This window comes from Sminthopsis crassicaudata, chromosome 3, assembly GCF_048593235.1.
Source record: "Sminthopsis crassicaudata isolate SCR6 chromosome 3, ASM4859323v1, whole genome shotgun sequence".
In the NCBI taxonomy this organism is placed as follows: domain Eukaryota; kingdom Metazoa; phylum Chordata; class Mammalia; order Dasyuromorphia; family Dasyuridae; genus Sminthopsis; species Sminthopsis crassicaudata.
In genome coordinates, this window is record NC_133619.1 from 255128133 (window position 1) to 255151556 (window position 23424).

Consider the following 23424-nt stretch of genomic DNA (forward strand, 5'->3'; position numbering starts at 1 on the left):
ATGTATATACATATGTGTGTGATTATTGGAAACATGCACATATATACTTGTATATGAGTGTGTTTTTACATACACATGCATACAAAGATTCCTTTGAGCAAATGCATAATGACTTGAGTATTTTGTTGATTACTTTAAGTGGAGTAGGGTGATTAATTGATTGGCTCTTGAACTCTGCTAAGGCTATTTCTTCATCTGATCTTCATATTGATTTATTTATTTTATTTCTCTTCTGATTTTTTTATAGATAAAAAGGAATGTGATATGATAGTATGAAAAATGGTTTTAGAGTCTTAGATGATTGGATCAAATATTAGACCTGGTATGGTCACTTAACTGGGGGACTTTAGTCAAATTGCTTAACCTCTCTGGACTTCAATCTCCTCATCCGTAAAATGAGGATAGCGGTATAAATTATTTTTATAAAGTATCATAACTTTAAATCTATGCGAAGAGATTGTATGCTTACCTAGAATTATTGTTCTAATGATCTGATGATATGGTGAATGAGGAAATTGTTTGGGACAAGCTTTTCTGGCATAGCACAAGATAGGTGATAGGCTGTAATATTCATCATGATTATGGTCATCTTAAGTTTCAGGGTTCTTTTTTTTGGAAGTCATGGTTTTAGCAACCTTTTTGTCTAATCCTATATGAAAAATTTGGACTTTGGGCTTGCTTGCGTTTTTCTAATTATTATTATTAAGATTTGGAAGGTCCTGTGTTTATGTGGGTATATGTGTGTGTGTGTGTGCTTCCTAATTAATTTTTGTATGTGTGTGTGAGATACATGGGACATTGGCTTTGTTTGCAAAAGGAAGCTCACTAGTTACCTTTTGAACATGTTTTCCTTGCCAGAACTATCTTTGCTTTTGGGCACCCCTTCATGGTTACTTAATTTAAGTCAGGCTTTTGTGGCGTAAGTCATTCTTAAGTACATGAAGAATTACATTTGTGCTTTAACTTTTACCTGCATCATATTATGGCTTTTGGAACAATATCATATAATCAGAATATTATCAATTATTTATTGACTTTTTAGTGATGAATGGAGGCATGTGTTTGCTTTTTAAATAGGGCTGGTTATATATTTACAATTACAGCTGCTAATGTTTTGTCTTCAAAATGTTTTCATGTTAATTAAAAATCAGTCCTTAAATGAAAGAAATTATCATAATATACAATATCTGATAATCCCATTTTCCTTTAGAAATACAAATGAAAATCTCTTGGAAAAAGAAAACAAAGAAATCTCTATTAGACTGGAGATTTTATTTCAAAGATGCTAAAAATTTCACCATCACCTCTGCATATCTTGCTACCTTCCTGAATCATTTCCCTTTAACGTGTCTTATTAAGTGCTGATAAGGCAATAGCTAAAAATAACCAGCTGTCAAATCATTATTTAAGCCTATTGGAAATTATTCTAAATTACTCAGTGCTGTTGGTTGGCTTCCCACTCACCACCAATCCTGCCTCCACTTCAGCTGCGAGTGCTCTACTGCTGCTTTAAGACTGCAGAACGCTACAAAGGACAGAGGCATGAGACAGGGTTAATACTTAGCTCTGAGTCTCAGAGGCAGAGAAGGTTAGCTGAGGGATCAATGTGATTAAAGCTGTAGGAGAGGAAAGATGTGCCTGTCTGTTTGCTTGCTGCCTGAATGTGGAGGGTGAAGGTTTTGGAACCTGATTTCTGCAGATTCTGGACTGTATATTCCCAGGGATGAGCTCATGCTTGCATTTGAGGATATTTTCACCTGTAGACCTGCTGCTGCAAACCTGCTGCTGTCTCCCTGAGCTAACAACACACCTGGGCTTAAAGCACCCGCCTCCCTCTTTCCTCTGGCTGCATCTTTCTGAAAGAGAAAGCCAGTGAGCAAGTGTCAGTGGAGAAGAGGAGAGACAGATCACTTGCTTTAAGGACAATCAAACACATACACGCATTTTCCAAGCAGCTACACGGCAACCAGCAAAATAAACTGAACTGATCGTCTTCTTAGCTTGTAGCTTTAACCTTGCAGTTGACAAATAGAGAAAAAGAAAGCAAAAGAGTGGAAAGCCAAGCATATAGCTGGAAGAATAGAAAAGAACAGGGGCATGTGGATATTGGCTTTCTCCTTGTTCCAGAGCATCTTGAATGGTGAGTAATATCTTTTATTTGTGATTCATTTAAATGCTGTTAATTGCCAAGAGTGAACTGGGGAATTGTATAATTGGATCAATTGTATTCTCCCCCCTATCCCCAGCATTTCAAACCTTGTCCTGTGGGGGAGGGGGGCAGGGAAGGTAGGAGGATAGGATGGGGGAGAAATTGCTCTGTAATCATTTAAGCTAGCTTACCTAGCAAAGTGCCAACCCATTCTCTAACTACAGTACTTGATAGCCACCTCATTCAAAATAAAACTAGTCTTGATGAGAAATGAATAGATTGGGGAAAAAAATCTTTACTTCTTTCACAACTAAAACCAGATGGAGAACAATTCAAATCCCCTATCTGAGTATAATGAATAGAACATTGAAACCTTCTAGTTTAAGCTATAAGCATCTTTGCTGTTTTGCTTTACAAAATAATGTGGTTATGCTCTTGCACAATTTATTTACAATATTATAAAGAATTTTCTTTAAAATATATTTTTCAATCTTCTTCTCTTACTTCATCCCTAAGAAGGTGCTACTCAGTATTCCTAACACTAATTTATGTAAAAATATGCAGTGATAAGCATTACGTCATTTGATGTGCTTACAAATCTTGACATTTACAAAGTTGTGAAAATGTAATAGCTGAATGAAGTAAATATTTTGGTTTTTCCCCACAGAAATTTGATATTTTGAAGGACTGTCTTCTTAAGAATTTAAATAGCTATTAGTACTTAATGATGTGCACACAATCACCGTGTACAGTACCTTAAGTTAGTATGACAGAAATATAAACGTACATATTGATGGTTTTCTCCCAACGTCAAAATGATAGGAAACTACTGGTTTGGGGCATAGCTTGAAAATAGCTGCAGTTTTGAATTACCATTTCAAATTTCTGCACACAGATCAGTCTAAAATTCATTACATGCTGACAGCTAAAATTAAATAATTAAGCAGAATTGACCCCTTAGAAAGGGAGAGAAAAAGAAAATATTATGTGGAAAAAAAAAAAAAAAAAACCTAAGAAGCAAGGGAGAATGTGAGATTTTCCTGGAAGAGACAAATGAAACTCAGAGTGCAGGCTGAGAAAAAATGCTAGTTGGGTATACATTTTTATTTGTTAAACTACCAATTAAATGAAAATATATATTTATAAGCATCTCTGTGTGTATCTATATATATGCATATATACTAACAACATTAAGGAAATTATGCCTTAAAATGGCTGCATTTTAAAAGAAAAATTAGAACTGAATTATAGTAAAAAAATTATATTATATTGCCTGTTCATTGAACAAACTGTTCATAAACTTGCATTTTGAAATTTTCTTTTCAGTAAAGCATTACAACCAATTTGACATTATATTCCACCCCCACCCCCTTCCTCAGAGGATACTATACCTTGTCTACATCTTCTGTGGAATTTTACCTTAGGGGAATATATTTACATTAGAGCATACACAGTATGATGCATCATGGAAGTTATAATTTAATGTGAAATTGAAGAAATATTAGAATACTGTCATATAAATAAACATATAAAATATTATTTAAGGCCTGCTTAATTTGTCAGCATGAATCCTTGAATTCATCATAATAAAGCTCATGATTTTAGGAAAATTAAAAAAAAATCCCATTCTCTTGAGAGACATGACACCTTTTGATTGACATGATAATATAGGTTTCTCTTATTATTGTGAATATAAGTTGTATCTATTTCACATTCTAAGACCCATAATGCAAGATGAGAAATCAACCATTATTTTTCTGTATTTTTGTACGCATAGAGATATACTAAACATGTGTATGGTTTTTAAACAGTATTTTAAAAAGATAATGTAAACGGTCTTGATATTATGTTTAAATTGTATAATCACTGAATAATTTTAATCTAGAAATTGTTAGTTTTGTTGTGTATGTTATACAAAATAGCTTTTGCATGATGGACTTCATATTAAATCCACCACTGTGTCTAGACACACACATATATGTATATGTAACATACACATACACAGTCATTGTGGGTAGTCTTTTTCTATCACTTTTTCAAAAGACCTCTTAAAATATATTGATAATGATTATTACCTTAAAGCATTTAAGTACATTATCTGTCATAAGGTATACCTAGGCAATAAAAAATGGCTATTTTATATGCTGTATTGTGTTTTTAGTTTTCTCCTTTCTGTGTGACCAGGTTAAAACAAAACAAAACAAAACAATAAAACCCTACAACCTCCCAAACAAACAAACAAAAGCCCCGGGCTTTGAGCTCTTTTACAATTATTGCCAACCTGCATTAAAGATTTCTCCAATAAGTGGTGATATATAGATAAACATAATCATACCACATATCCCAACATAACATAAGATTATATAAAAGAGTTCAGTTTGGTATGCATTTTTTCCCATTTGGACATGCTTTCAAAATCTATAAATACATACTTCTAATCACACTAGAGGAGAAATAAGATGCTTGACTCACTTATTATTTTGAAATAATGCTCATTTATTTGAATTAACTTTTAAAAAATACATATTAAAATATTCTGATGCCTGAATACATTGACTAGTAGGCCCCAAACTGCAATTGATTTGGCATAAAATTTACTTCAATTAATTTGAGCTTAAACAGATTGATATTTTGAGTTTTTATTAAAAGGTGCTAAATATTTAGAATATTAATGTGCTTTAATAATGTTTTTAACAAAGGGTATATACAGTACTTCAGTATTCTCATAGATAAAATCTGTGCTTTTTGGTTAAAAAGATGCATGATTATAGGACAGTTTGAAATTTAGGTCAAATAACTTTAAGTTGGAAATTCAATCTTTTATTAGATTAAGCTCTTGAATAAATTATCACATGTATTCATCTCAAGTATGATATGAATAATAGGTTTAAAGATGAAAATTGTCAAGTGTTTTGAGGGTCTCATATGTATACTTTTATAAGTTCTGCATGTGTATACATATATACAATGCATATATAACCCCAATTTATTTTAATGAAGCACCAAGGATAATTTCATATTTGTAATGCATGTTATTGCTTATTGGATTATTGATTCTAACTTTAGAAAATACATTTAATGAAAACAAAATTATGTATATGTGCATTCAGATGAGCAATTACTTAGTATTTCAGACATATACATTTTTATTTCTATTTGTGTTTATCTAGAACACACCTAATGATAATGTGTCTATACACATATATGTATATAGATTATGTGTTCTCTTTCATTGCCCTTCCCTTATATGCTGTTTCATATATATAATCATAGATATGCACATATGTATTTATATCTATGTATGCATGTATATTTGTACATATTATGTGTGGCAATATTAATGATATATGCATATATAAATACAATTAAATGGTTTCTAACTATACACACACACAGACAATTAATATTATCATTCTCTGATAAGCAAACCAAGTTTGAGATGAAGATTAGATGGGTTGCTGGTGTAAACACAGCTATTGAACAATAAAATGGGATATGCTGAATCTTTCTGGACTTCTCAGTTCCTAATATGGAATCTGACTGCATTTCTAGACCTACGTTCCTAGGCTTTGGCATTTTCTTCTCTGGATAGAACATATTATCTCATTAAATCTGCTTAGAAACTTTACCTTATACTACCTTGGTACACCTTTTGTCCTTTAGCCTGATTTCATTGGCTTTTAATTAAAAAAAAAAAAAAGAATGAGTACATGATAACAATTTTTATTTAATCTGGTTGTTTTTGCCTACTCATCTTGAGGAAGCTAGATATAGATTTTGTATCCATTTTTGTACTTCTGAACTTAGGATATTGTGTGCCTTCTGTAGGGAAAAAAAATGCTCAGTACAAGTTACACTGTGATAAGTGATAGGAATTCCATTTATTTTTTACATTTGATTGTGTGCTCTATTACTTCATGGAAGTCATTTAATTTACAAGGAAGAACTGATACACCATGTTGATTGTAGAGGAGGGGAGGAATCCCCACTAAACATTGCCACTCTTATGTTCCTGATTCATAACTTCTAATGTGCATAATTATATATCTCTAAAAAGTCTTTTGTCATGGATGTGGATCTTGAGAAGAAGATGTGAAAAGTATCTCAAATGAATTTATGATAATCTCTAAAAATAAAGCACAGCAAACAGGTATCTCATGGGAAATTCCTTTTATGTATATATTGGTATGTGTATGACTTCATGCATTGTCATTAGTGCTCTCCATGCCTGGAATTCTCTTCCTCCTTATATACAATTTCTGATTTCCCTGGCTTCATTCACATTCCAACTAAAATCCTATCTTCTGTGAGAACCTTTTTCAAACACCCTCAATATCAGTGCCTTCCTCTTAAGATTATCATCCATTTATCCTGTGTATATCTTATTTTTTTACATGGTTGTTTGTGTGTAGTCTCCAAAATTAGACTGTGATCTCACTGAAAGCAGGAACTATCTTTTTCCTTTTTCTCTTTCTGTCTTTCTTTTTTTGTATACCCAACACTTAGTATAGGGCTTGGCATAAAATGGGCACTTAATAAATGTTTGTTGATTGACTGCAAAAACTTGCATACTGATATGATGTGTGAAATAACACAAACTGACAAATATTTAAGTTAAATTGACATTAATGCTAAGAATTTGTTAAAATAGAGAGCACCCAAATTCTTATTCTAAAATGATGAATTAATTTTATAATAGGAAATTAAATATTGCTTCCAGATAAACACTTACATTTTTGGTTTTTGCTTTCTGCAAAACGAGAGATATTTTTGTAAAGGCCAATCTATGGTTAATATTAATCTGCGTATTACAAAAATTCCTTTATATAATTTTAAAATGTACTACTTAGATACAAATCAGAAATATCTATTTACTAAGGCTGTCAGAGATTGTTACATGCTTTATACATGTCAAGTATTTTATTGTCATAGGACACTAGTGGGCAGCAAAACACACAAAACAGGTAATATTTCCCAGTAGCAAGAAGAAAATCAGTCTTCTATATATAGAATATGTGGTGTTTTTTCTGAATGTTTTTGTTATGTTGACTTCTGAAGTTCATTTCAATCTACCTTCTCTTCTGTAAAAGCAATGGTAACAAATACTATAGAGACTATGGAAATATTTGTTTTCAGATTTGAAAATGAGTGATATTTTGGAATAAAAAAGTTATAGAAGAGATGCTTAAGATAAAGGAAGTTGGGTAAAAGCTCGTGAAAATATTGTATAGTTTATTATATAAGTACCTATGAGACAGAAATCAAGTTGGAATTCTGGATAGGAGTTCTTGTGTTATGTACCACTAAGGCAATTTGGTGAATCCCGTGGTCTCAGAAAAATATTTTTAAATACATAAAACCAAATACATAAGATTATAAAGGAAACATTGAAATACAATTTATCAAAGTATTTTTAAATTCATGGGCCACAGATTAAGAACTGCTGTTTTAGAAGATTGCCATTCTTAGATATAAGATTTCCAAGAGAAATTTCCCCAATCTCCAATGCTGCAGATCAACTGACCTTCTAATGTGATTCCAGAAAGCAATGGTTGCTAGTGATAATCAATTATAGGAGTAATGTTAATAGATGACAGTTTATCAATCTATTATAGTAGCAGCTTATGATTTGGGCACTAAGAAAGACTAATTTACCTCCAGGCAATCTGGGCAAATGCTTGTCTGTTCCTCTCTCTTACTCCTCCCTCCCCATCCCATTTAATTCTCCAGATTTCAAATATTTTAGAATAGCACTTCCTTTTATTTACCCCATGTTTTTATTACTAGTATTTCTTCTTTTTTTAAAAAAAATATTTGGAAATAAAAAAAAAAAACCCTGAATATTTCTTTTTGCATAAATTTCATTTTCCCATGAAATAAAAATATTATTACTTATAATCAAACATACACATATATAGACAAAGATAACTTTAACTTTACTTTGTGAAGCATTTCCATAATGTTAATTTAGAAGTGAACCTGTGCATTTTTCCTTTTATCTTATTATAAAGAAATAAATTATTTGCTGAAGAATTTATTGGATAAGTATTAGATTTTCTCTGTTCTTCATAATGGCTCAAATTAGGGTATTTTACATATTTGCCCTTCTTATCAATCTTCATCTTTTAAAGGCTATTTTTTGTCATTTGGATTAAGTAATATATAACAGGAAATAAGAATGCACAGACTAATTTAGAAGCTTTCATTTTGATGTATCCAAGTGCATAAACAGTATGACTTTAAAGCCTGAAAATCTATGAAGTCTTATGAAGTCTCAAGAAATCAAAAAAACAAAACCAACATTTAATTTATCACCGTGGCCTTTGGAAAATGTTATTCATTTATGAATACAGGCTTCTTTGAGGAATATGTTGGGAAAATATCTTAAATTTTATTCATTTGCAGAAAGTGTATCATTAATTTCTTAACAATTCCATTGATTGTTGGCACTCTGTTAAATATTTTTTAATAACTGAACTAAATTTAAATAACTGTCTTCAGCTAAGTGAGGAGAAAACCGAATATATATATAAGTAAAAATATAGGATTTGCTTAAATGGCTGATAGACTTTTTATTGTCAAAATCAAGCTATGTTTTATAGGTTTCTTATGTTATTTATCTTTTAATTTTTATCATTTGATTAGTTATCAATTTCTATACATTTGAATTATGCAAATTACATTTCAATATTATATAGTAAAAGGCAGTATACTACCCAGAATCTAAGATTTAAAGGCAGGAAAGTTTTGACCTCAGACAGTAGTTTTTTGATCCTTGACAAATCCCTTAACATTTGTTTGCCTCAGTGTCTCATCTATAAAATAGGAATAAAATGACATAAGGTTATTCGGAAGAACAAATGATATGATAAGATTAAAAAAAAAAAAACACTTAGCATAGGGTCCAGCATATAGTAGGCACTATATAAATATTTATTTTCTCTCTCTTGCAAGTGTAAGTTTAAGACTAATAAATATAACAGGAAGTTTTTTTTTAAGTGGCTATTGTATGTTAATACAAAATAATGGTTCATACCTAAAATCCCTATTATGTTATTTTTTTCCCTTCAGAAGTCAGTAAGATTTAAAACTTTGCCAATAGACTTATTTATGTAAAATCATTATAAAGATGCAGAAGTTATGTTTTGGAAAGGTGATGATAAAAAAAGAGATATATGAGAATATTTCCTCTATATCTAATAACTACCTTCTTAGAGCATCAAAACACAGAATTTCAGAATGAAAATGATAATAAATCTTGGTTGATTGTTGATTATTTGCTTTGGATTTTAAAGAAAGGCAGTAAATTAAAGACTATCTGATGAATATGGAATTTAATATATATGTTGTTTTAGAATATTATGTTATGAATAAATGTTATTATATTAAATAATTATTAAATTGTGTTATATGTATTACACAAAATATTAAATTTAGTAAGATATATTTTTTATTTTGAATAGTTTCTTAGGCTAAGTGGGGAAAAAACCCTATAACAGAAACAAAATCTTAGGATAGTATTTCCTAAAAACAAACAGTGTAGGGGCAGCTAGGTGGTGCAGTGGATAGAGCATCAGCCCTGAAGTCAGAGGAAAGGAACCTGAATTCAAATCTGGCCTCAGACACTTAACACTTCCTAGCTGTGTGACCCTGAGCAAGTCACTTAATCCCAGTTGCCTCAGGAGAAAAACAGTGTGTGTCAAGCATGACAAAACTCTCAAAAAGATCAAAATTGTGATCACGTTTTTCTGGGAGGAGACAGCAATGGCTTCAGAGACTATGACTGCTCCAGGTAGAACAAAGTGATGATTATGAAATCTAGTAAGGTATTGACACAAATAATGGAAACTTCTCCTTCTAAGAGGGAAGAATTCCCAATTACCAGGAATTAAAGAAATAAATATAAAAAGATACAGAAAAAAATTAAAGGCATTTTTTTCTGAAATGTATTAAATTTTTAAAAAGTTTGAATAATGAATCAAATAATTAGTAGGTAGCATTACAGGACATTCACTTTTATCAAGTACTTGGAGTAAAAGGTAGAATGGATAGTAAGAATGAAAGGAATTGGGAACATAAAAGATGATGCCTGAATTCTAGATTGGGTCTGACTTACTCCAGTCCTATGATAATTTAGTTTCAATTATAGAAAAAAAATAAAACATTTCTATATTATTCAATAATAAGAAGTTTGTACAGAAAGGACAGACATTAAGGACACTGTAAATAGATTTACTTTATTGCTTGATCAGTAGTTGTCAATGGTGGTCATAAGGAAGATGAAGTGAAACAGAAGGAAAATCCTTTAAAGCAATGGTATAAATCTTAAGAAGACACCTGTATGGACTTATAAACCAAATTATGGAACATGATAGTAGCAATGTCACTAGGAATAGAGAATATGCAAAGAAAACATAGAAATTGGCTACCACTTCATTATATGTGTAGATATATATGAACAATCTCTACATGTGTCAATATGTACATGTATGTATTTATATACACACATGTGCAAACATATATGTTGCAAGAACACTTTTCAAGGAACTTTATAGTTTTCTTAACAAGGAATTATTTTGATTATATGGTATATTGGAAGCTCTTTATTCTCCTCCCTACCACATAAGCATGCTACTATCAGCTCAAAAAATTGTTATTTTAAGATATAGAATTATTTCTTTTTTAGGTGGAGGAGAGAAGTCATCTTTGAGACTCATATCTTAACAGATCTTAACCTGTCAAGATGCTAGCATGTAGTGATAGGGCCTGATTTGTTGTGGTCGTGGTTTTTCATTCTTTTTTTTTAAATGTTGAGTAGTTGTTATTCTAGTACATCTATGCCAACCTATGTTCATGGTCTAATACCACTTTTAGACTTTTATGCAGTTTCCCATTGTTTTAGTGATTTCTAACTATATGAAAACATATATGCTTAATTAAATTATTTTACCTCTATAAAATGAAGATGTATAAAATGATCTCTAGTTGTTTTGGTTTTTTTAGGCCTAAATTTAGTTGACAATTGTATTTAACTTTTTTTACTATTACATATACAATTTAAAATATTCTTTTGAAAATTTTATATTCCAAATTCTCTTGCTCTGTCCTTTCCTCCCCCCCATCAGATATGATAATCAGTTTGCTATAAGTTATATTGTGCAATTATGCAAAATATATTTCCATATTAGTCACATTGTAAAAGAAGACACAACCCATCGCCCAAAATAGCGAAAAGTAGTATGTTTTACCTGTATTCAGGGTCTATCAAATTTTTTTTCTGAAGGGATAGCATTATTCATCAATAATGCTATTGATTATTTTGGATCATTGTATTGCAAGAACAGCTAAACCATTCACAATTGATCATCGTCATAGTATTGGTGTTACTGTGTACAATGTTACATAGTTCTGCTCATTTCACTGCATCAGATAGTACAAATGTTTTCAGGTTTTTCTGAGAGCATACTGTTTATCATTTCTTATAACACAATAGTATTCAATTACAATCATATAACACAACTTGTTCAGCTATTCCCCAGTTGAAGGACATTCCATTTTCAGATACAAAAAGAGCTTCTATAAATATTTTTGCTCAAATATGTTTTTCTTTTTAAAATAATCTCTCTTGGATATAGACCTACTAGTGATGTTGCTGGATCAAAAGTTATGCACAGTTTGACAGTCCTTTGGACATAGTTCCAAATTGCTCTCCAGAATAGTTGGGTTAGTTCACCACTCCACCAAGTATTATTAGCATTCCAATTTTCCCACTTTCCTCCAACATTTATTGTTTTCCTTTTCTGTCATGTTAGCCAATCTGATATGTGTGGGGTAGTACCTTAGAATTGTTTTAATTAGCATTTATCTAATGAAGGATGATGTAAAACATTTTCCCACATGAACTATAGCCAGGTTTGATGGCTTTATCTGAAAACCATCTGTTCATATCATTTGAGCATTTATGAATTAAGAAATTACTTCTATTCTTACAAATTTGACTTGGTTCTCAATATATGTGAGAAAAAGTTTTTATCAGTGACATTTGCTGTAAAAATTTCCCCAGCATTCTGATTTTCATCTTATTTTGGTTACATTGGTTTTGTTTGTGCATATTTTTAAAAATTTATATAATCAAAATTATATATTTTACATTACATATTTTCTATTTCTTGTTTAGTTCTAAATTCTTCCCTTCTCTAGCGTTTTTGCATGCATAATTTTTTAATGATAGCACCTTTAAGTTTAAATCATGTACCTATTTTGACCTTATCTTGTTATATAGTATAAAGGTTGCTCTAATTCTAGTTTCTGCTATGTTGTTTTCTAGCTTTCCCAGTAGTTTTTGTCAAAATGATTGTTCCAAACAAATTGGCATTTGGGGCTTATAAATAACTGTGATCAATAACTACTATATGTTGTAAATCTAATCTGGTCCATTGGTTAACCACTCTATTTCTTTTCTAGAACCAAACTGTTTTAATAGTTACCACTTTAATAATACAGTGTGAGATATGGTACATCTAAGATACCATTCTTCATATTTTCAAAAATTAATTTCTTTGATCTCCATGAACTTTTGTTTTTCTGGATGAACTTAGTTATTATTTTTTTCTAGGTCTGTAAAATACTTTTTGATAATTTGATTGTTATGGCACTGAATAAATAAATTAATTTTGATAGAAGCATCATTTTTATTATATTGACTTAGCCTACCCATGAACATTTATTATTTTTCAATTGTTTAGCTCTGGTTTTATTTGTGGGAAAGGAGTTTTGGAATTTGTTCATATACATCTTGGATTTGTTTTAGCAGGTAGATTTCCAATATATTTTATTGTCTACGGTTATTTTAAGTGGAATTTCTCATTTTATCTCTTGCTGTTGGACTTTGTGTGCATAAAGAAATGCTGATGATTTATGTGGGTTTATCTAATATCCTGTAATTTTGCTAAAACTGAATTATTTCAATTATTTTTTCCTCTATGATTCTCTATTATCATGTTGCTTACTCATTCCTTCAATTTGATTTTTTTTCTTTTCTTTTCTTTTTTTTTTTTTTTGCTGTAACTGGAATTTCTAGTACAAAAACAGATAAAAATGATCAAAAAGAGCAGCTGTGCTCCTCTGTGATCTTATTGAAATATCTCCATTATAAATAATGCTTGCTAGTGGTTTTATATTATTTATAATTTTAAGAAAAATGCTCTCATGTTTTTATATGAATATTGTAATTTGTCAAAAGCTTCTCCTGAATGTGTTGAGATAATTGTATTTCTATTGGCTTTGCTTTTGATGTGATCAATTATGCTGATAGTTTTTCTAACATTGAACCAGCTCTGCATTCTTGATATATAAGTCCAACATGATCAGAGTATATGATCCATGTGATATGTTGCTGTAATCTTCTTGCAGGTATTTAATTTAATTTTTTTGCATTCATTAGGACAATTAGTCTATAATTTCCTCTACTTTTGATTTTCCTAGTTTAGTAGCTATAAAAAGAATTTGGTAAGATTCCCTCGTGCTTATTTTTCCAAATAGGATTTTTTTTTTGTCTTGGAATTAATTATTCTTTAAATATTTGGTAGCATTCACTTGTGAATCCATCTGTACTGAAAATTTTTTCTTAAGGATTTCATTGATGGCTTGTTCAATTTCTTTTTCTAAGATAGGGTTATTTAAGCATTCTATTTCATCTTTAGTTAACCTGGGCAATTTATTTTTTAAAAAATATTCTGCCATTATTTAGATTGCATGATTTATTGGCATATTACTTGGCAAAAAGCTCCTAACAATTTTCTTTTCATTGATGGTGAACTTATCATTTTCATCTTTGATATTTGTTTTTCTTCCCTTTGAAATAAAATCAAAACCATTTTTGTTGTTCATAAAACCATTATTTATAATGCTGTTGCTTTTCTTATGATCAGTTTTTTTATTAACATCCTTTGATTTTCAGGATAACTACCTTGGTGTTTAATTGGAGTTTAAATTTTTTTTGTAGTTTTTTATTTTTATTTTTTAATTATATAAGTATTTATAGATGAAAAATTCCCTCTAAGTATTGCTTTGGCTGAATCCCATAAATTTTGGTATGTTGTCTCCTTCTTTTCATTCTCTTTAATGAAATTATTGATGGTTTTTATGATTTGTTCTTTGATCCACATGTTCTTTAGATTAGATTAGTTAATTTCTAGTAAAAATCTTTCCATTGCCCTTGCTTGAATATAGTTTTTAAATGCATTGTGATCTGAAAAAGATACATTTGATATGGGTATATTTGGTTGTCCTAATCCATGGTCAACTTTTGTGTATGTGCCATGTACTAATGAGACAAAAAAATGTACTCATTTTTATTCCCATTTAATTTCCTCCAGAAATATATCATATTTAACTTTTTAATAATTCTATTAACCCCCTTAACTTTTTTCTTGTTTACATTTTTGTTCAGATTTCTCTAATTCTGAGGGAGGAAAACAGATCCCCCTTTAGTATATTTTACTATCTATTTCTTCCTATAACTTATTTTTCTCCCTTAAAAATTTGGACAGTCTATAATTTGGTGCATATATATTTAATATTTTCATTTCTTCATTATCTATGATACCTTTTAGGAATATCAATTTTCTTTCTTTTAATTAGGTCTATTATCGATTTTGCTGTTTTGGAGATCATGATTGCCACCCTTACTTTTTTTTTTTTTTTTAACTTCAGCTGAAGCACAATAGATTCTGTACCAGTCTTTTATCTTTACTCTGTATGCCTCTCTTTTTCAAATGTGTTTTTTTGTCAACAAAATATTGTGAGATTCTTTTTTTATCTTCTCTGGTATCTTTTCTCAACTTATAGGCAAGTTTTTCCCACTCCCATTAGTGATTATGTTTGCTAACTATATTTTTGCCATCCTGTTTTTCCCTTGCTTATTCTTTTGTCTCTCTTTTTATCCTGTCCCTCAGCAACAGTGTTTTGATTTCGACAATATCTTTCCCTAATGCATTCTACCTCTCCAATTTCCCTTTCTTCTTTAAACCTCCTTTCCTCCTACTTCCGTATAGGGTAAAGTAAATTTCTCTACCTAGCTGAATTTGAGTTAGTCTCTCTTTGATCCAATATTGATATTAATAAGTTTCAGGAGATGATTATCTGCCCATCTTTTCCTCACCTACCATAGAACTTTCATGCTTTTTCATATGAAATAATTCTTCCCATTCTACATCTTTCTCTTTTCTCTTAGTGTAGTTCTCTTTCTTACTTCTCATTTTTTATATCGTTCCATTAATGTCAACTTATACCCACACCTCTGTCTATGTCTGTTTTATATGCTCTACTAGTGATAAAGGTTTTCAGCGATAGAAGTATCAAAATTTCATGTAGGGATGTAAACAGTTTAACTGTATTAAATTCTTTATGTTTTGTCTTTCTTATTTATCTTTTTAAGTTTCTCTTGTATCTTATATTTGAAAATTAAATTTTCTATTTGACTTTGGTCCTTTTTATCAGGAATGCTTAGATTATTTATTTATTTATTTCATTCTAACCCTGAAGGATTTTACACAGTTTTTCTGTATAGGTGATTCTTAGTTGTAATCTTTACTCTTTTGCCTTATGTAATATCAGCCTTTTAATTCTGTAATGTAGAAACTGCCAAATTCTGTTATAGTCCTGACTGTGGTTTTATAATATTTGAATTTTTTTTTCTTGTTGCTTCTCCTTTACTTCAGAACTTTGGAATTTGGCTATAATATTCTCAAGGGTTTTCATTTTGGGATCTCTTTAAGGAGGTAGGTAGTGGATTCTTTCAGTCTATTTTGCTATCTGGTTCAAGGACATCAGGACAATTTTGCTTATTAATTTCTTGACATATGATGTTCACCCCTCTCTTTTATTTCACAATGTTTTATTTTTCCAAGTACATGTAAAGACATTTTTCAACATTAGCTTTTGAAAGATTTTTGTCTTCCAAATTTTCTCCCTCTCTTCCTTACTTCTCCTTTCTCAAAATAGCAAGCAGTCTGATTTAAGTTAAACATGTACAAGCATATAAAACTTATTTCTACATTAGACATATTGTGAAAGGAGGAACAGAAAAAACATGAAAAAAGTAAAAGTAGTATGTTGTGATCTGAATTTAGAGTACATCACTTTTATAGCTGATATAGATAGCATTTTCTATCATGAGTCTTTTGCAATTGTCTTGGATCACTGTATTTTTGAGAAGAGCTACATTTTTCATAATTAATCTATATAATATTACTGCTATAATTTTTCCTGCTTATACTCGTTATACTTTGCATCACATAATACAAGTCTTTCCAAGTTTTTCTGAAAACAGTCTGCTTATCATTTCTTTATATTTATGTACCATAACTTGTTTAGCTATTCCCCAATTGATAAGCATCCCCTCAATTTCCAATTCATTGCCACTATAAAAAGTGCTACTATAAATTTTTTTTTGTACAGATAGGTCCTTTCCCCTATTGTTTTTATTTCTTTGGGATATAGACCTACTAGTGCTGGATCAAAGGGCATGCATAGTTTGATTGGCCTTTTGGACATAGTTTTAAAATGTACTCCAGAATGTTTGGATCAACTAACAACATCAACAAAGTATTAGTGACTCAATTTTTACACATTTTCTCCAATATTTATAATTTTCCTTTTTTTGTCATATTAGTTAATCTGATAGGAATGAGGTGGTACTAAGTTGTTTTAATTTGCATTTTAAAAACAATAATGATTTAGAGCATTTTTTATATTAATGTTTTCTTTTTTTGATAACTGCTTGTTCATATTCTTTGACAATTTATCAATTGGGAAATAATACATTTGGAATTTACAAATTATAAATTTGGCTCAGTTCATTATGTATTTGAAAAATAAGGCCTTCATCAGAGTCACTTGCTGAAAAAATTGTTTCTTAGCTTTCTGCTTTCTTTGCTTCTAATCTTGCTTGCATTGCTACAGCTAGTATTTCTCCTCTATGTTAAATAGCTTTGATGATAATGGGCATCCTTGCTTTACCTCTTATCCTAACATTTTTCTTATCTTAATATTTTTCATTACATAATGCTTTGATTTGGGTTGAGATAAATATCATTTACTATATTATTTAAAGACCATTTATTTCTATGTTTTCTAGAATTATTAAAACTCTGGATGATTTTTTAAAAGCCTTTTTAGCAGCTAGGAAGAAAGCAATACATTTCCCTAATTCTTCTGTTCAATAAATAACAATTTCTTTCCTGTATTTTATTGCACTTCTTTTTCCCTTCTCCTCTTCCTAATCCCAGTTTTTAACTCCCTTTTTCATGTTCCTATTTTTCTGTCTGTCTCTCTCATTGAATATTCACCTATCTACTTCAAATATGAACTACTATGAGGTTCATAGGATACCTTTTTCATTAGCTTCTTTTATATTTATATATTCTTCATCTTAAGCATCTCTCATATGTTATAACTTCTCTCTCCTTTCTCATAATTTCTTCCCTTGTCTCTATCTTCCCTTCAAAGAAGAAAATATTTGTCTCATTTACCCATTTCCATTTCATAATATCTAATATGTTTTGGCATTTTAAAGAAGAATATTTCATATCTCTGCTGCATGAAATTCACATCATTTATTTTTTCTTTATTGTATACTAAGCTATGTAATATAGAGAAAGAAACATTATGCATTCATTCAATAAGATCATATTCTAATGGAGGAGTATTAGGTTCTTACTAAATGCTAACTAAATGCTAATGAGATAATGAGATATTAGGTTCTTACTAAGTGCTAAGTCGGTACTTGACAATTCTCTAGTTCTGGCCTTTACTGGGAGTTTTTACTTTTGAATTGCTGGGGAAAAGCTTGCATGCTTAGGAGGAGCAAGTTCATTGGTTGAAGTAATTTTTCCCAGAAGCCCTTACATTATCCCACGCCCATTCTCTGGGAGGATAAAAGAGGGAAGTCACTACTCTGGACCAGAGTTAATGTCAACTGTCTGGAGATAACAGTTCTCTACAGGAGGAAGAATCTGTCTGAGAAATTTGAGTTGACATAGCAGATCTTCTCCCAGAGAGCGATTGGCAGCTTCTGGAGACAACAGCACGTTACAGAGGAGGAATCTCCCAAACTATGTACATTAAAGATATATACAACTTTTCAGAGGCAAGGTACTAGTAGTAGGAAGTATGAAGAAGCATTCTTGAAAATGAAGAGATCTGGAAGGCCAGGGAAACAAAAAAGCACAGATGAGGAGAGTCAGTATTTCAAATAAGAGGTAGACTCTTTTTTGGAGAAGAGGAGCAAGATTTTTCTTCAACCACATGCTTCCTGTTTCCTGCTGAGTACATCCATCTTTCCTAAATAGATTTCTCCCTGTAATTGAGAGTTCTTCCTCTTGCTCAAGCCTCATGTGAGAAGAGGAGTAACTTTCTTTGACCATGACCACTTGTCTTTTATTTCTGACTATATGCGTGTCTCTGAGGGATGGTTGCTAGGCCTCTGGTGCTAGCAACATCCATCTCTGGGTCACACAAGGTAAATTCCACCTTCTGCTGAAGGTCCAATTTATTTTCAAAGATATGGAGAGCTTCTTAATGAAGAGGAAGAACTTGCCTTTGATCTTAGGCCTTCCATTTTCTTGCTATTCCTTGAGAGAAGAGGAAGAGGAAAGTCATTGAATGTCCATCTATTGAGCAGGTTTGTCTTCCATCTCTTACTGTGTCATTTTCTGCCTCACCTCCAGCCTTTGAAAAAAAGAGGAATAATTAAATTAGACCTCCTATCTGACTATTGCCTTCCATTTTGTGTTTAACTTTTCTTTTGACTGATCTCTAGTCTCTGGGGAAAGGCATGGCAACTTCTATTCAATGATGAATATTCTCATAACTTCTCTTACCTTATACATCCCTGTGACTGAAATTCCTTACATCATCACCCAAATCCTATTCTATATGCCCCATCATCTAATTTCCTATTCAAATGACCCTCAAACCTCTTTTCCCAAAGCCTTGATGAAATGTCAACTATCCCTTCTACTTTTCCCTTGGAAATACTTGTCCTATAGGCAATAAAATTCTCTTCATCTTCAATATTTTCTTTTCCCACTCTATCTTCTATCACTCAATGAAATCTGTCTCTCCTCTGATGATACAACTTTCCTGCATGCCTTTCAAGTACTGACTGCACTTTTGTTCATTCCTTTTGGCTCATTGGCCAAGGCAAATGAATGGAAATATTACTTGCTCCCCAATGTCACTTTCAGGTTTCCCCCTCCCTCCATCACTCAATAACTGCTCTTCCTTTGAGGTTTAAGCCATTAATTCTATTACTCAATCAAAACCCTGGATCTATAATCCTCTAGATCACTCTACTTTTTTCCTCAATGAGTTTCATACTTGGTTCACATTTTCTTTTTCTCTCTCAAATCTTGCTTTTATACTAAAAGGACTTCAACACACATACTTTGACATGCTAAGTCAAACACCATAAATACTTAGTTCTAAAACATACTCATTTCCCAAGACCTATTCTTCCTCTTTATCTCTTAACATATGCAAAAATGATAATGAATTTCATTTTGCAATTTCTCAAAAGGATGTTTTTGTTTTTTTTCATATTCAAGATTTCTAAAAGCCCCTTAACTAAGTATACTCTGTTGGCTGTCCAACTCTTTATTTTCTGTAACCAAACAATACTCTTCATCTATACCAAGCCCCAAAATTCCTTAATTCTTCTTTCTTTGACAATCTTCCTTCCAATTCTCTTTTCTCCATCTCCTTTAGAGAATCGCTTCAACTTTAGACTTTCTTCTCTTGAATTCCCAACCCCCAATTATATTGTCCATTATACTTTGTGAAATATCAACCTTGACTGACTCCTACCATCTACTACCTTCATTCCTATACATTACTACTCAACAAAGTAGAAAAAAATTATATAAATTTAAGGCTAAAATTTGTTATACAACTTGTGTTCTAGCTGTTAGGCAATCCTTCTATACTTTCTTTCTCAATTCATTATCCAACTCTCCAGAGGAGCTCTTCTAAACCTTTTTAACCTCTTCAAACCTCTTATAGCCTCCTCTCTTCCCCTATAATTTTTGTTGAGAAATTTCATATTTTACAGAAAAAATTAAGTATATTCACCATGAGTTTCTCCTTTCTCATCTCATATCATTCATAAGTCTTCTGCCATTGTCTCTTGTCTTTCACAAAAAGATCATCTTGCTTTTTACTAAAAACAATTTCTATACGTATACTAACAATCCCATCCCATTTTGTCTTCTCCAGTGATTGCTCTCTCCTATTATCTCTACTCTGTTATTATCTTCCTTTTCCCCCTGTCTATTGGTTCCTTCTCTGCTATTTATAAACCAGCTCACATCTATATTATACTTAAAAACAACTCACTTGATTTTTCCATTCCCAATAAGTACTGTTCTTAATCTTTTCTGATAAATGTAAATAAATTCCTTGAAAAGTCTATTTTCAATAAGCACTCTCCTCTCTTTATCTTACCTTTTACAATCTAGCATTTTGCCCCAAATTGCTTTTTCCAAATTTATCGTTGCTCTTTTAATTGACAACTTTTTTTAAATTTTATTTTTATTCATTTATTTAAAGCTTAAATACAAAATAGAAAAAGAAAAAAATACTGTCATGTGCACAGCAGAACATGAGAGTATTCAAAATAGGAAATAATAAATTTCCATTTCTAGAAAGCCCATTTAATAAATACCACATATTGTGTCCAGAGTTGTCCAAATAAGCTACAAATAAGCACAGATATGTTTGTATGTACATATATGCATATATACATATATATATATTCACATCTACTCAGATTCACTCATGTATTTATATTTATAAACATACATCCATGAACCCACATTCATACATACTGATATATTCAAGCACATACACACTCATGCAAATATGCATTTGCCCATATGTGAACATGCATCTAAAACAATATTAATATAGCTGACATATAATGTAAATTTCTCTCTTGATTGAATCTTTAAGTTTGACTTTGAGATCAATTATTACTAGCCCTACTTTTTTTTTTTCTAAAAATGTCTATTCCTGATCCTTGTAATGCTTCTGTATATCTCTTATTTCCTATTCCTATTTTAATTCTGCTCCTTAACTTACTTTGCTATTACTTAATCTACCCCACCCATGGATTCCTCCTTTATCTTCTCCCCTCACTCTTTCCTTCCCTCTTGATCCCTTTCCTATTAATCTACATACCTTGTCTCACTCACTACTACCACCCTTCTGCACTCCACCTTATAATTTATCCATTGCCCATTAATCTACATATATTGTCCTACTGTTACAAATCTACACATCCTTCTATACCCCAACTAATCGTATTCCCTTCCTCCTTTCCTCACCCTTTATTTCTTTATAAATTTTTGAGGATGCTATACTCTTCATGGTTTTGTTGCCTATTTAAACTATTCTTGATGTAAGTTTTCAGAACTATGAGCCCTTCTCCTCTTTCTAATTCCTCTGTGTTTATTCTTTCTCTGTACATCATTTGAATAACATAATTACTATTTTTACCTTTTTAAGAGTTTTTGACTATAAAAAGAATCAGATCATACTCTGTCCCAATCTTTTTTTTTTTTTTTTGAACTACCCAGTAATTTATGTTACACTTAAACATATGGTATACATTTTCATATATACTAATATAAACAATTTGTTCCTGTTAAGTCTCTTGAAATTAATCTTTGATATTGGCTCTTATATGTTAAATTTTATATTAAGTTTGAGTTTAGTTGAGGCAGTCTGCAAGTTTTTTGAATGTTCACTTTTTTCATTCAATATTATGGATAATTTTGCTATATATGATATTTTTGACCACAGGTCTAATTCTTTTTATTGCCAGTATATATAATTCCAGGACCTGCAGTTGTTTATTATGATTGCTGATAAGTCCTGTACATTTTTATTTGTAGCTCCAGCTAATTTATTACTTTCTTCTTTAAGCCTTTGCATCCCCTTTTCTAATTGGTTAATTTTTTTTTCATAATCTTTTTTATTTTTATTTATTTTTAATTTTTCCTCAGTCTCACTTTTTATTTATCTATTTATTTGTTTATTCATTCATTTATCTGTCCATTCATTCATTCATTCTTTCATTCATTTATTTATCTATTTATTTGTTCTTTGCTTAGGTGATTGGGGATAAGTGATTTGCTTAGGGACACACAGCTAGAAAGTGTTAAATGTCTGAAGTCAAATTTGAACTCTGGTCCTCCTGACTTCAGGGCAGGTGCTCTATTCACTGAGTCATCTAGCTGCCCCTATTTTAAAATTCTTTCTTTTTTTTAAATTTTAGTTCTATAAATTCTCTTTGGGCAGGTGGCTATTCTTTGGGGGTAGAAAAAGCTTTATTAGCATAATCTCTTCTGAAGATGACCCCCCCCCCCCAGTTGTCCCTTTTCCCATAGTAAGTTTTTATGGTTGAATTCTTTTTTCTTCGATGGATTAATTTTTTTTCCCCTATTAAACACCTCTAATCTTGGGGTAAAGGGATGGTATCTGTAGCTTCACTTTAACTCTCCCCTCTGACCTAGAAACTTTAACCAAAAGCTCCACCTTCCTGCAAGTGCCAACAGATAGCAACATCTCTGCTCTACTGCTTCTGCACTTTCGGAGTATGTTGATTCCTTCTTGCCCACTCTTGGCAGCACTGATGGGCCTGGTATTCTCAGTCAGCAGAGGTTCCCTCAGTTTTTCCTCACTCATATCCAAGATTCCACACTGCCTAGGAGGCAAAAGTTCCTGTGATTCTTGCTAAGGCTCCAGACTAAGCCAGCTAGCCTCCGGGCTCCTATTGGACATTTCTGTAGAGCTAGCCTGTGGTTGCTCTTCACAAAGCCTGGGGTCTTTCTGTAGGTTTTCTTGGGTTGTCAAAGAAGGACCCCTGTTCTTCTCCAAATTTTCTTTGTTTTTAACCAGTCTATATTCACCCTACGACATGTATTTATTCTGTTTGTGAGAGATATCTGAAGAGCTTAAAATTTGCTAACCTACTCCACCATCTTCCTAGAATCTTCTCTCTGCAGTTTTTAACATTGTTCATCCTCTGCTACTTGATACTACTTTCTTTCCAGTTTTTAGGGCACCACTCTTTCTACTTCTCTTTTTACTTGTCAGATCACTCCTTAGTGTCCTTTGCTAGACTTCCAGATTGTGCCCTCTAATTGTAGGTGACCCACATTGTTCTATCTGGATCCCTCTTTTCTTTTACAACCATACTATTTCATTTGGTG

The 23424-nt window shown here is 31.4% G+C and overlaps 1 protein-coding gene across 7 annotated transcripts in view; it reads left to right on the forward strand.

Annotated features, from left to right (window-relative positions):
• Nucleotides 1-1475: 1475 nt before the first annotated feature.
• Nucleotides 1476-23424, forward strand: part of DSCAM (DS cell adhesion molecule) — a 750733-nt gene continuing 728784 nt past the window's right edge. For all 7 annotated transcript variants that reach the window (XM_074300489.1, XM_074300491.1, XM_074300490.1 and 4 more), the window contains exon 1: nucleotides 1476-2140. In XM_074300489.1, the coding sequence (XP_074156590.1) occupies nucleotides 2098-2140 (43 nt within the window). In that variant the 5' untranslated portion in view covers nucleotides 1476-2097. The remainder of the gene's footprint in view (nucleotides 2141-23424) is intronic.